General features: G+C 39.0%; 1 protein-coding gene across 7 annotated transcripts in view; it reads left to right on the forward strand.

The window, feature by feature from the left end:
* The window catches only part of dmd (dystrophin), a 1,983,095-nt gene that overhangs the window by 991,356 nt on the left and 976,104 nt on the right, over nt 1-15,635 (forward strand). For all 7 annotated transcript variants that reach the window (XM_060833515.1, XM_060833512.1, XM_060833514.1 and 4 more), the window contains 2 exons: nt 3,905-4,078; nt 6,824-6,979. In XM_060833515.1, the coding sequence (XP_060689498.1) occupies nt 3,905-4,078; nt 6,824-6,979 (330 nt within the window). The remainder of the gene's footprint in view (nt 1-3,904; nt 4,079-6,823; nt 6,980-15,635) is intronic.

A 15,635-nucleotide genomic window follows, 5' to 3' on the forward strand; every position in this document is an offset into this window, starting at 1 on the left:
ACATCCACTAATATCATTTATTATATCCGTTGCTCCCAATGTGGTCTCCTCTACATTGAGGAGACTGGGCACCTCCTAGCAGAGTGCTTTAGGGAACATCTCTGGGACACCCGCACCAATCAACCACACCGCCTCGTGGTCCAACATTTCAACTCCCCCTTCCCCTCTGCCGAGGACATGGAGGTCCTGGGCCGCCTCCACCGCCACTCCCTCACCACCAGACGCCTGGAGGAAGAACGCCTCATCTTCCGCCTCAGAACACTTCAACCCCAGGGCATCAATGTGGACTTCAACAATTTCCTCATTTCCCCTTCTCCCACCTCACCCTAGTTCCAAACTTCCAGCTCAGCACTGTCCTCATGACTTGTCCGCACTTGTCCTACCTGCTTATCTCCTTTTCCACCTATCCACTCCACCCTCTCCTCCCTGACCTACCACCTTCATCCCCTCCCCCACTCACCCATTGTACTCTATGCTACTTTCTCCCCACCCCACCCTCCTCTAGCTTATCTCTCCACACTTCACTGCCTTTATTCCTGACGAAGGGCTTTTGCCCGAAACGTCGATTTCGTTGCTCCTTGGATGCTGCCTGAACTGCTGTCCGTTCCAGCACCACTAATCCATGCATCATTAATAGGTATAACTCCGTGAGAATACCTATTTTTTTGTAATGAGCCTTCAGGTTTATTGCAAGCCGTCAACATTGTCTTAATCTGTGCCAGCTAGTAACACTTGAAGCTCTCTGATATGTATCAGAAAGAATCATTTTCCTGGATGATGGTAATGTGTAAACATACTGCCTCAGCAACATGTGTTAGAATAATCAATGTTTCTCTATAGCTACTTATTTTGGTCACTTTTATGCCATAGTTCATTTAATTGTTACCTCCAGACATGACTGTTCCAGTGCTGTATTGGCATGCATTTGAGTTTGCATCCTGAATAAAATTGATCTCACCAAAACCTTGGGTGTCCATTCAAGAATCACACTTGTACTTGGTAAACTATAATGCTTTGCATTCCACCAATGCCTCAGTTTAAAAACTCTCAGACTTCCATGAAATCTTTCAGTAGCATCAACGCTCCTGTTCAGTGTATTCTCTCTAGCTTTGTATATTTCGCCGCTTCTTCAATTCTGATTTCTGGCATGTTCAGGATTTTCAAACATCCCACCATTGACCACCACGCCTTCAGCTGTCCGAGCTTTAATCTCGGGTATCCTTCATTGAGTCTTTTCATCTGCTGACATATCTCCTCTCCACTCATTTGCTGTGGAAAACTACCTCTGTGCCCAAGCCTTTTGTCACTTGTACTGGTGTCTGGTTCAGTGGTTCAGTGTTAAATGTTGTTTGAATACATTTCTGTGAATGAATTTGAGACATTTTTACTTTATTAAAGACACGAAATGATGCAAATTGTTATTTATATTATATATTAATCCAGAAGAATGCAAGCATAGATTACTTGCAAATGTGGAAAAATTCTAGAGTTCTTTTTTTATTCAAAATGCTTAGTCTTTCTTGTCACGCACTGTGATTACATGGTGGGAAAATTTGAAGTCCTGAGCTTTTTATGATCATCATCATCCTGTCACTTCAAATCGAAAATCATTCATAGCATGATATAAGTGAGCGATCTGTTTCTCTAGTTCAGTTCTCTCGTGGTTTCATGGTTTACAGATGAGTAATGTGCAGGACATTTCAGTGGCAGACATGAAATGGAAAAATGCGGAATTAGATTTTGATATTCATCAGTTGTGTTGCAATATCTGCTATTTGTCATCTAACTCGTGAATAATTTGCTATGTTTTTTTTAATTGGTCATAGAAGAGGTTTATTTGATATCTTAAGCAGGAATTTAATGGTGTCCAAAGAATGGACATGTTTACTATCGGTGCTGAAATACAGTATTATTTAACTGACTTCCAAATAAGTATCAGCATATGCACGACTCTTCTGATATATGTTCATTAGATATAATGTTGGTCAGTCATATTTTAGCTAATGGAGTATCATAACTGTCAGCTTAATTAGCCATGACATATAATAGAGATTTTGTTTGAGTTGACATCTATTGGTCACATCTGAATACAGGTATCTTAATTGGAATGTAAAGTCATGATGATACTTCTGAAAACATCTTAAAGTTGTTTTTTGAATGAGAATTTCTTTAAAAACCACAAATTTAACAGCTGTGCTACTTGATTATGCTTGAATTGCAGTGATATTCGAAGAGTGAATGAGGAATCAAATGCAGATATTCTTTTTCCCACAATTTAGTTGTTTGAACACAGGAGAATTGTTGAACTTCATTTGCACCCATTTGTGCCAATGCGATAGTTAAAAGATTTGAATTCATGCTCTGAATATTCATGTATTCTTTGATATTTTAGACGATGTATTACCTCCTTTCTTATAAAGCAGCATGTACAGATCATGTACAAATATGTTAAGCATTTGTACATGAGTATTGATGGTTTAATTTCAGGGTGTAAGAATGAGACTGTCATTTTAGATCATAATTTGTTCTGTTTTGATTGTATGCTCTTTTATTGCCTTGTTGTGTGGTACATGATGCTATATGTGTTTATTCACTCAGGACATTTCAACCCACAGTGTGTTTGGAGTGTACGTAGTCAAGTTAAGGCACAACAGAGAATGGCCTGGCTGGATGACATTTATTTTAATGCAAGGAGTCTTGTCAGTAAGATAGATGAGTTGCAACTGCTAATTAACAAATTGCGATCTGGCATCATTGTTGCAGAGACATGGCTGAGGGAGGGGCTAGACTTCTAGTTCAATAATTCGAGGTATAGAATTATCAGGCAAGATGGGAGAAGTGTAAAAGACGAGATGATGTTGCATTATTGATTGAGGGGTCAATTATAACAATAACAATAGCTTAAATGGTTCCTCAATTCAGCTAACGTGAGTGGAACTTAGAGGGGGTAATCACACTGGGTGTATACTATAAACCTTCAAGTTGTCATTGAGAGATAGAAAAGCCAATACATAAAGACATTTCTGACAGTTTTATACCTTTATTCATCAAGGTCTTGAATATGAGGGGAGGAAAGGATGATTTGACTTTATCAGACCACAGCTGGAGTTCTAAATGCAATTCTGGTTGCCACACAATAGGAAGGATGTGACTGTTCAAGAGAGAGTGCATGAGATATTGCAGGCTGGAGTATTTCAGCTATAAGGCGAAAATTGATAAGCTGGAGTTACTTTTCTAACAGCAGAAAACAGAGAGGGGGACCTGACTGAAGAATACAAAAGAATGAGGGGCGTAGACATTGTAACAAAGACAAAACCTTTCATTAGTAGAGGAGTCAATAACCAAGAGGCATAGGTTTAAGCAAAGCTGTGGGAGGTTTAAAAGAAACTTGAGTAATAGTTATTTTTAGGAAGTTGGTGTCTGTATCTGGCACTCACTGGAAGGATGGTAGAGGTGGGAACTATCACAGTACTTAACAAATATTTAGATGAATATTTGAAATGCCAAGTGCTGTAAAATGGTATTTGAGACTCAATTAGGTGCTTAACAACCAGAGGACACAATCAACCAGAAGTCTCTTTCCATGCTGGAAGACACTGATTCTATGATTGACTCTGCCTCTTGCACTGTCCTCATGCACTTGCATGTATTCCTCAGTGTTATGCAAACTCTCTAATTGTTCTGTAAATTTCCTAAATAAAGTCAATTTGTGATGTGATTGTTACAACACAAATACATGCTGAAGCAGAAATAATGCTTGCTGTTTTTAGAGTGGAGGAATTAACAAATTGACAGGTTTAGAAATTTCCATTGTGAGGTTTCAATGGGAAATTTCTAAACCTGATGTTTATTTTTATTAATGGATCTTCAATTCCTCTGAATCTGTCCTTGTCTCAATCTACAGAAGAAGCTGCAGGAAGTTTCTACGAAGTTTCGCTTATTCCAGAAACCAGCAAATTTTGAGCAACATCTATTGGAGTGTAAAAGACTCTTGGATGAGGTGAAAACAGATGTACATGTATTGGAGATGAATAGTGTGGAACCTGAGATTGTCCAGTCCCAACTTGACCACTGTATGGTAGGTGTGGTTGCTTCGTTTTTTTTTCCCTATTCTTTGGAATCTTTTGAATGTCAATAATAGTTTTTTTTTGAACAGTAGATTTGAAACTACTGAACAATAATGTGTTCACTACCTACAGTCAAAGCTCTGACAATGAGTTTTCAGTTGATTTGAACAATCATTGACAAATGATGATATTTCTGAGTTCCTTTCAGTTTGAGGATTCTGACTAATGGCAAATGGCAGGCAAAAGCATTTTTTTTTACTTCCAGCTAATTTGACAGATAATGGTAAAATCTTTGGAAAGAGGGAAAGGTTATTCTTCCCAAAAATTTGTTCCAATTTAATATATTTCATTCCCACTTATATTATGAAAGACTCACATATTTAACATTTTTTTGAGGACTTCAGTTTTTTTCCATACAACTTTAAATAAATCTATTTTCTACAATCCTTCAGAACTGATGTGGTTTCTTTCACAGCGATCATTGAAAAGTCGCTGTGGACATTGGAGTTTCCTTTGAACAAGGCTTCCTTGAAATCACCTGACTGGTGACGATTGATTGCTATGCTGTAGGCCCCTGCTCAGGCCTGTGTAAATGGTGACTGCGTGAAGAGTGCTTTGGTCTCTGAAATGAATTGGGGAACGTGAGCACTGGTCATCTAATCTCTCCTATTCCTGAAAAGAACATTCTTGTTAAAGTCATTACTGAACCTACTTGTCCTTCTGGGAGAGTGATTGTAGGAACCTGCCAATATTGTATTTCCGCAGCAAGGACAAAGACGTCTAGACATCTGAGAGTGATGAGTGACTTGACCACTCAAGTCAGAGTATCGTTACCACAGACCATGAAAATTCTATACTTTATGTGTATTCTTGAAAGCCAAAAACGGTAAAATCCAGAAAGTGATTTTTTTTTCAGTTAATGTTAACAGAGAGAAGTCAACTTTTCTCATAATTTACCAGGTGTGGGACAATGTGTGTTCTGGGCTATTTAGAGACTGAAATATATGTATACTTCCACATTACCACCTGTGTATGATTTTTGCATCTTCTTTTTCGGTTTGTTCTGATAATAAAAAAAATTGTCGTGATTATTAAAAAACAAACCTGGTCAATGGATTTCATTTTTATTTAAAACTGATAATTAAGATATGTAATTGACCATCCTGGGGACTGGGAAAAGCATTTCCAATTCATATTATGACTTCTGGATTAGTGAGGTTAGAGCAACAGTTCACTTCTCCAGCCTTGTAACTCTTGAAATTTTTAATCCTTTCTCTTTCGGGGAATACTTTCATATTTTTTTACGTGCATTTGCACAATTTGTATTCATCTCAAGTAGGAGGTGACAGCCTCGTGATCCTATCACTGGATTATTAATTCAGAGACCCAGGTAATGTCCTGGGGATCCAGCTTCAAATCCCGCCACTGCAGATGGTGAACTTTGAATTCAATTAAACAATCTGGGATTCAGAGTCTAATGATGACAATGAAACTATTTAACAGTTGCTCTGTAGTTAGCACTGCTGCCTCATTGTGCCAGGCACCCTGGTTCAACTGCAGCTTCGGGCAACTATCTGTGTAGAATTTTGCACATTCTCTCTATGTCCGCATGGGTATCCTCTCACAGTCCAAAGATTTGCAGGTTAGATGGATTGGCCATGCTAAATTGCCAATTGTGTCAGGGGATGTGTACTTTTGGTGGATTAGCCATGGGAGGTGCAGGGTTACAGGGATAGGGTAGTGGGGTGAGTCTGGGTAGGATGCTGTTTGGAGACTCAGTGTGGACTTGTTGGGCCGAATGGCATGTTTCCACACTGCAGGTATTCAATAGATTCTACTCTATGGAAGTAACTTACTCTGCAGAATTATTAGCTTCAGGAAACATTCCTGAATGACTCCTCACATTTTTAGTTGTGATCCCTTTGTGTTGTATCCTTGAACAAAGTAGAAAAATACTCCTGCATCTTGCAAAGGCTAACTTTTACAATTCACTTAACTGCAACTCAGTCTGGTAGTTTGAAAAATGAATAACTTTTCAACATCAAATTTATTGAAAAAGTGCTGAAATAATTTGTTACCTTAAAGTGAAATCTGTTGATTGGATTACTTACAGTGTGGAAACAGGCCCTTTGCCCCAACAAGTCCACACCGACCCACAACCCACCCAGATCCCTTCACCTAACACTACAGGCAATTTAGAATGGCCAATTCACCTAACCTGCACATTTTTGGACTGTGGGAGGAAACTGGAGCACCTGGAGGAAACCCACGCAGGCACGGGGAGAATGTGCAAACTCCACACAGTCAGTCGCCTGAGGCGGGAATTGAACCCGGGTCTCTGGCATTGTGAGGCAGCAGTGCTAACCACTGTGCCACCATGCCGGCGGATATTGACTTTAGATCCAATCAAGGTCCTACTCTGGAGCTATGTCCAGGCTTTCATTGTTCGCTCTGCAAGGACTCCACCTTCCAGTAGAACTAAGTGAAGAGCATTTTAAGATTCAAACATATAATTTGACCCTGACTCTTTCAAAGCGCAGAGCTAAATAATAATTAATAATTGATGCAAAAATAGTACATGAACCTACCACATTCCAAGCTCAGATTGCCACAGAATAAAAATATTTGTTGTTCCAGCCTCTTATTAGAGCTATCATGCACTAGAGGTTTGCAAGAATTTATGTAATACAGTATTATCCTGAGTTTCTGTGCTGGAAACCTGACCATATATTGAACTTTTCTTCCCCAACTTATAGAAATTGTATAAGAGCCTGAGTGAGGTCAAGTCTGATGTGGAAACGGTAATTAAAACTGGACGTCAAATTGTACAGAAACAGCAAACAGAGAATCCCAAGGAACTGGATGAGAGGCTTACAGCTTTAAAGTTACAATACAATGACCTTGGAGCTCAGGTTAGCAATTTTTTATGTTATTGCCTGAGATCTTTTCTGCTAGTGAGCCTGTGAGTGCAAGTGAATGTTCTGCAAAACATATTATAACATAGAACATAAATATCACTGCAGGAATGTCAAAACAAAAGTAATGAGGTTATAATTTCTCTGTATTAGTAAAAAAAACAAATGATTGTGTTTCTGCACCTATAGAACTTCACATTCTACTCTTTTAATTGTAATTTTTTCATAAATAGATCAGGGAATGGAGAAATTTCCAATTTTGTTCTGGTTACCACTAAAATGATGTCAAAAATTTATATTAGAGTGTGGGTGGCATTGGCAGCTGCCATTATTGTTCTTCACCATTATCCCCGTGAAACCTCCCGACCATGTACTAGTTTTCACATCTTAATAGTTTGCCAGACACCCTGCAGTATTTGGGTTCAGCCATGGACTGTATGACAAAGTATCACACTTAGACCTGCCTGACTGTCAGTGGGAGATTCCCTTTCCTGCAGGGTAAATGTGGAAGCAGTCCAGGTTTTATTGCAGTTCAGTGCATATCCACATAATTACCAACTTCTTAAATTGAGTTTTGCAATTTTGTAACACAGGATTGGAAATGTTCACTTCCTGTGTACTTGTATAGTGTCATTACAAGGAGGTTAATAAGTTCTAAAAGCTATACTATACAGCCAAAGTAGTTGAAAAAAGATACAGTGGGAACTTCTTTGTGTGAGCAATCAAGCAGGAGGCTAGTAGAGGATAGCAAGCCAGGGAGCATTAGGAGATGCAGAAGTCACCTTCTTCAGGACTGGGATGGGTGTGGGGAGAGCTGCAAATAAAGGGGGTGGCAGGGACAGAGTGGTGAAGACAGGTAGCGGGTATGATCTTGGTTGGTCAATGGGAGAAATGAACCGGTTGGTGGCATGAAGGACTGAAAGGGAGGGGGAGGGGCTGGGAAGGGAGTCAGGGGATGGGAAGGGAGGTTATCTGAAATTGGAGAACTCAATGTTGAGTCCTCCAGGCTGTAGGCTGCCCAGGTAGAAGAAGAGGTGATGTTCCTCCGATTTGCGGTTTGGTTCATTGTGGCAATAGAAGAGGCCAAGGATGGTCATGTTGGAAAGGAAGTAATTGGGGGAATTGAAATGGACAGTGACTGGGAAGTCCGGTCGGCTCCTGCAGACCCGGCTGAAAAGCTCAGTGAATCGTTCACTAAGTTGACGTTTGGTCTCCCCGATGTAGAGAAGACCGCATCTGGAACACAAGTTGTAGTAAACTAGGTTGGAAAAGAGGCAGGTGAACTTCTGTCTCTCCTGGAAGGACTGTTTGGGGCCCTGAGTGGAGGCAAGTAGGATGGTGTACCGGCAAGTTTTGCATCTTTTCCGGTTGAAGGGGAAGGTACATGGGGGTTTGGGGAGGGGGTTTGGTGGGGAGAGTGGCACAAACTGTCGAAGGGACAGTTTTTTTTGTCTCTGATCAAACTGATTGTCAGTGTCAAGGAAATGAAACCTATCATCCATTCAATATTGGCAGCTAGTGAAGAGCTATGTGCAATTTAACTGATTCTTGATACTGTTTTAAAAATATAGCTCAGCAATGCATTCTCTGCTCGATCATTGATAATTGCCTATTTTATTCTTGAGTCACCTTTAGTCAATTTAGTGACATGAGCAGTTTTATCCTGTGGATTCATGACCACTATTGGCTACATTGAGATAGTACTGACAAGTTTTCATGTATGATCCTGACAGCAGGTAGACCAACAGAATGATCACACCATTTATTGAGCTCAGTTTGAATCCCTGGCCCCAGAGATGGGAGTCCACAAAAATATCCATTTTTTGACAACAAATCAAAGTGGGAAAGCCAACTCAAAATGAAATGCAATCCAATCTACATAACATTGATTAAATTCATTGACCTATTGATCAGATATATATTTATTTGGTAATTCCAATTGCATTACCTCCAGGAAGTGTGCAATTTATACATCGTCATGACCATTACAAGACAAATGTCCTTGTATAACATTAAACATTATTTATTTGGGATGTTCATATGTTAGAAGCAAATCACAGTGTCATAAGTAAGTGATAACAAAAATCTGAATGTAATCCAACTTTATTTTGGCTTTTATAAAACAGCCATCCATCATGATCTCATATTCAAGCCAATATTCCAATTGTCACAATTTTCATTGACTTTTAGCATCGCTAACAGAGCATTAGCCAAAACATTAATAGCAAAATCATTTGAATGAAGTTATCATTTCTGCACATTATTCCCAAAGAATAAGTAAATTTGTTTCTGCACCTTCAGGTTTTACATTCTGCTCTTTTAATTTTTTTCATTAATGTTTGCCATTAACAATTTGTTTAAGGCGTACATCCAAATTCATGAAGAATTTATAAAAACCATGTATGTTTATTACTATTCTAGGAATGTAGTTTACACTTGATCAACTCTCCTTGGTTTTGTCTGAAAAAAAAACTTAATCCTGACTAACCTCCATAGTATTCAGACTTGATGCATTGTGCTGTGGGCTTTCACTTCAGTGAATAAGGAACTAGAAAGCCCTGTGGTTGCAAAGGAATCCATATGGCTCAGGTGGGACATGTCAAAATGTTGCAATAGGCCAGACTTGTTACTTCAAAGGTAGTACTCAGGCTGTCCAAGTTTATCCACTTTCGGGATCAAACAAATTGGAGAAACAATGGCTCTCATTTCAGCAAGTAATTTATTACAAAGGAATATTTAGTGATTGACCTCAGTACTGGTGTAAGGACCTGCTGAGCTCTTGTGTCATAGCAAGAATTTCACAGGAGTTAACTTTGCTCTTCTGCCAAATGTGTGGCACTAATATTGGAGTAAATGACGTTGCAATATAACAGAAGATGTGTCTCTATCGTCTGAGGTTCAGCACTTTAAAACAATTCCCCAGACAGACAATAATTGATAAAGCATCTTGAAACAACAAAGTAGTTTATGCCTGGGAATCCAACCATTCCCTGTGAAGGGAATGGCCCGCTCCAGTGTGAATTAAGTAATGCTTAATCAGAGTAGAATATTTTAACAAATAAATTGCACCCTTTGGGAGCCCCCAGGCTCCCAGCCTGAGCTGAGGAATAAGAGGCAGAGTAATTGGATCATTTAGTCATTAATAGGCTCAGTCAATCACAAATAAAAATGAAGTTCAGCACAGCATGGGGATCATTAAGCTAATGTTGGGTTCACAGCTGCAGATATCAGTCAGGTAAAACAATTAGCAACTTGTTTTAATTTCACTCTTTGTTGCATTATTGTCTATGAGGCTGCTATGTATAATCCATTGTAGAACTTGGAGAGAACATAGCATCAATCATTAATTTGTTTACGTGAAGTAGAAGAAACAACAATTCTGTTTCGATATACCTAAAAAAGATCTAACTTTCTTAGTTTGGTGAAGGTATATACTCATGAATAGCAGCCCCCAACTCATGAATTAAGTTTCTGCCTACCTGCTATTATGTTAAGGAAGAATTATTTTTTCCTCCAGTGGATGGAGGGTTAGAAGTACTCATCAGATGTACAAACTTGGTTGGCTTCAATTGATGCTTTTTGGCATTTTGGATTCTTCCGCCCCTAAATTCAAGTATGTCGTTCCTTTAGATTTTCTGTTTCTGCAGAGAAATACCATCGCTGTTTTTGGTATGGATAATTGCTGCATAACAATTATAGGCAAATTACAATTGTTATCTGAATACCCTAATATTTTAGTTAGAAATTGATTTGCTTCAGGACCAAAAATGATGGCATTGCATTTTTCAAACTGGAAGCATACATCTATTATTTTGGAGTGAGACCTATGGGGAAATATTCCAACTCCGCATTGCTGGCAGAAACCTTCACTTGCTGATGATTGTTTATTGATGTATATTGGATGTTTGTGTGCTCCTAGGAGTTGATGCTCCTCACCTCCGCTTGAAGTCAAAGCGTTGTTCCCAAATTATTGTTTTTGTTGCTTTCATGTTAGAGATGGCAAATATAAAACATTAAAGGAGCTGATTGGTCATTTTTGCTGCTGTGTCATTTATTGTGGGTTTTACATTTCATGGCAGTGGTATAGACACGAAGAGAGGAAGCATAATCTGGGAGCATGACATCCTACCTCGCACCAATGCATTTCGCACTACCTGTGGTAGACTAATGTTAATAGAGATATTATTGGTATTTGAATATTCATAACTGGAATATTACACTTTTAGTAGGAGAGAAAACACTAGTATGATTTTTGTTTTAAAAAAACATTTTTTGTATTTTTGCCAGTCAAAATGAGGGATTTTAAGGAATTTGAATGCCAGCATTGTCTGTCCGTTTCAATGTCATTTCTAAAGTAATACAGCTTTTATTCTCTCCAAGCAAAATGGCTTAGTTTAAATTTCACCTTAAAAGTATATCCTTGGCTGTATCAATGTGACTTTTTGTTTTATCTCCTACCACAGTTATCCTCTCTGTTGTTTCTCAAGCATGCCACCTGAAACTGAACTGGGGCTGTCTAAGCATGATTTCATATTGCATCATTGAAGTATGGGGATTAAAAAAGCAATACCAATAAATCTGAGCTGGATTGAATCCAGGCTTGAGAACAGAGAGCACCGTATTCACCCAGATTTTCACCATGACTTATATCAGCTCCTGGCTCACCAATGCTTTAATTCTTATACTCCGATCCTTTCGTCAGTGAGATTTTTATTCTCCATGCTTCACTAGCTCTGTCATCTCCCTCTAATGCTACACCCGTCCCAGAATTTTCTTCCTGTAATTCTAGTCACATGGTCTATTGTATGTGCTGCAGTGTTAACCACTTCCTGCTTGTGCTGGGGTAGTTTGTTGCTACCATCCTCTTCCCTTGACTGATTCTCTGGGTCTACTTTATTTCCAGCAAAAGAGGAAATAGCTTGGATAAGAAAAGGGTCTTGTCTGAAATTTAGTGCATGATGACCATGATGTACACATTATGTTTGCAAGTTAGAAATTGCTACCAAGACTATTGAGAGTCAAAGGGATATAAGTTTTTCACACTAAAGATTGTTTGATGTTTTGTCTTTTCCTTCCCAGGTGTTGTTAAATCCAGTTTCCAACATAAGACCTTTTTGGAGTTATTACTTTACATCATATGCACATCCCTAACTTCCTTCATTGCATCATTGTGACTGTAACTTTAGCCAACTTGAGCTCTGGAATTGCCAACAAAGAGTACTCTGTCTCTCTCTCTCGCCCTGTCTCTCTCACGTGTGCTCTCTCGCTCATTCTCACTCTCACTCTGTCTGAAGGGAACCAATTAGGCAAAGCGTTTTTGTTGTAAGTTAACTATAAATCAGGAGGTGGAGATATAAATAAAGAAGTCAAATGCAATGATGAAGGTGAAAACGTTACAATTGCCATGAAAGTGGTATGGATCACTTCATGAAGTTGCATGCTGTCAAATCTCCAGGTCCAAATGGACGTCATCCTTGTGTCTTAGAAGATTTTGGCAATAAGGTGTTAGATACTTTATTTTTCTAAAAATTCCTAGACTCAGGAAAAGCTTCAACAGACTGTTCAAAAAGGGAGAGCTACCAAAACAAGAGACTGTAGCCCATTTAGCCAGATGTCTGTCGTGTGAAAACTGTTAGAATCAACCATTAAAGAGGTTATAGTCTAACACCTAGGAATTTGGAAAGATTTAACATGGAAATATGAAGAGGAAATCACATTTAACCAATTTATTAGATGTCTTTGAAGGAGTAGCATATGCTGTGGATAAAGGGGAGTTGATAGATGTGCTCTGTTTGGATTTCCAGAAGGCATTTGATAAGGTGTTGCATCAAAGGTTGTTGCAGAAAATAAAAATGTAAGGAGAATGTATGATTGGTGAGCTGGGAGAAAACAATGTTTGCATAGATGGGTCACTGTCTGATTGACAGGATGTGATGCTTGGTATCCTGTAGAAGTCTATGCTGAGGCCTCAACCTATTACAGTTTATACCAGTAACTTGGATGAGAGGAGGAAAAGCATGCTAGCTAATTTAGCAGATGACACAAATGCAGACCACATCTTTTTAGTTTTCTTTACCTTTCTTTATTTTTGATAATAGTCTAAAAAAATGAACATTATACCAATGACTGTGGAAAGAAGTGCTGCACTTTTCCTATCAACAAAATTACTACAACTCGTTGTCAGTTGTTCACACGTTGCTTTGCAAGATACGAAAAAGGAGAGATGGGATGGCATGGCACTGGGGCTGTAAGCAAAGTGAGATTCTGCCAGCAATGGATTGCTGATTGGTTTGTGCATTTGTGCCAAGTTCTGGATGCCACAAGTTAACAGGCTGATGCCAACTCTTTGGTAACTGGTATGTGTGAGTCGTACAGAGGCAGAGATCGCTAGGCTGGAAGAAGGCCCTGTGTCCTTATCTTCCTGATGTAAAGGTAACCAAGGCCTAGTGAAGCCGATTACTTTCTCCCAAAAAGTTGTTGTCAGCAGTTAGCTTTAGCCTGTAACTATGAGACTTTATAGTCAGTGTACCATTTGCCCTGTGCTTCCTGCAAATAAGTCAAATAATTCTAAAAGTAAATTGGAGAACAGAAGATTTTCTCAAATGGAGCATCTCATCATTCCTACAGACTGGTGTTATTGAATTATGTTTTTTCAGTATTTATTCCTCGATCATAACTCCAATATTTTCTTTTTGGTTTCTCTGTATGTTTGGTTAGGGGTTTCTAAAAAAAAAGTGTTAGATTTTCAATCAGTAAACTTGCATGTTAATAATTCATAAATTTGTTTACGTGGGGCCAGAATTTGTTTGCAATTATCTTTTGTGATTATCTCCAGGAATAGTAAGGCTCGAATTTCAATGCATTTTTCTAAATGTGTGGGAGCAGTAGATCAGGAAGTTTTATGTGTAGAAGACATGAGGAATTTGCAGAACATACAGTAAGGTTGAATGTCTATCAAAAATTTGGAGGACTGCATTGAAAAATGTGGTGTTGTTCATTTGGCAGAAAGAATGAAATGCAGAATATCACACATACAGAAAGCAATGCAGAAGGTGCACAGGGATTTTAGTGTTTGGGTGCATGAGTCACCAAACATTAGTATGCAGGTACAGTGCGTCATCAGGAAAGCTAATGGAATACTTTGCTTTACTATAAAAAGTGTGGAACATAAAAATAAAACTATCTTTCAGTAATGCAGGCCACTGGGAGACCACTTCTTGAATGCTGGATGCTGTTTCGACCTCCTCATTTAGAAAAGGTTGTAAGTACAGGGGAGGTGGTTCAGAGAAAATTTGCTTGATTGATAGCTGGAATGAGCTATCTTATACAGATAGTTTGGACAGCTGGCTTGTTTCCACTACACCTTAAAGAGTGAGGGATGGCTTGTTTGAAATGTACCAGATCCTGAATGGTCTTATCTCAGTGGATGTGGAAAACCTACTCTCTTGCAAGTCCTTTCCGAACCAAGCAGTCTCTATTATAGAACAGAGTTGAGGTGAAAGTATTGTGTGGCTTTGGAACTCTCTGCCTCATTAAATATATTTGAAAGCAAATGCAGCTAGCTTTTCATTGAGCAAGGGAATCAAAAGTTACCAGGCGAGGTGAGAATTGGAATTTGAAACACCAATAGATGTGCACTCTCATGCTGAATGCCACAGCACGTTCTAGGGTCCAAATGATCTACTCATGCTCCAGTGCCATGTCCGTTTGAAAAACATTTTGAATATGAGACTTGAACTGATCTCATTGAAAACTAAATATAAATGCTGTCTGTGGTCAGTGAGCACAATACTGATAACCCAATTGATCTTGATGCAAACAAAAACAGGGCGAGCAGTATTTCCCAAGTTCCTCTCTCCCACTTCCTGCCTCTCCCATTTACCATCTAGTTTCATTGAACTATGTTCTCTCTTCCACCATCTCCCCCCCCCCCCCCCCACCTTCCCTTTTGTTACATTTTCCCTTTTCCATTCCTTACTATTTCATTCATTTGGTGGCTTCCCTCCTCCCCTTCCCTGTCTTCTATCTTCTTCCTGCTTTCTGTTGAAAAATGGGTTGGAAAATAAATCGCAATCTAGCTTATAAGTATACTGCTCTTCCACTTGTAAATAACTTGATTAAAATTCCTTAGCAGTACAAAAGTGAGATGACTGCATGGAATCTGTGTAGGATGTTGACAGAGTGAGAGCTTTAGTTCGTGTAGATTCCCCCCTGCTGAATGCAGAACATTTATTAATTGCATAATATCGTTAATTTCTTTGCAAAACCGGTTGTCACTGTGTGTTCTTGTCATAAGTACTTTCAATCAGTTTGAGGTTTGTGCGCTGTAACATTCCACTGTAGATCAACAGAGCATGACATTCATACAAATTAGTTCAGGGATACCATTATGTGTTTGATGTGATTCTGGGTGTTTTACTGCAAAACTAAAATCAAACTTTGTTGCTCTGGCACAGTAGGTCAACCAGTGTGGGAGAACAATGCATATGTAAGAGAGAATGACATGGTGCAAGAGAATATTCTCATTTAGTTGATGGGCCTTGCAACATTTGACTCCTGCAGGCTGTTGGGATGAAGGTTTTTCTTCTCTGTTTGCTATCAACGATTCCATGAGTACAGTTTTCCCATTTCATTCCAGTTCTAGATTGGCCTT

This window comes from Hemiscyllium ocellatum, chromosome 12, assembly GCF_020745735.1.
Source record: "Hemiscyllium ocellatum isolate sHemOce1 chromosome 12, sHemOce1.pat.X.cur, whole genome shotgun sequence".
Taxonomy (NCBI): Eukaryota; Metazoa; Chordata; class Chondrichthyes; order Orectolobiformes; family Hemiscylliidae; genus Hemiscyllium; species Hemiscyllium ocellatum.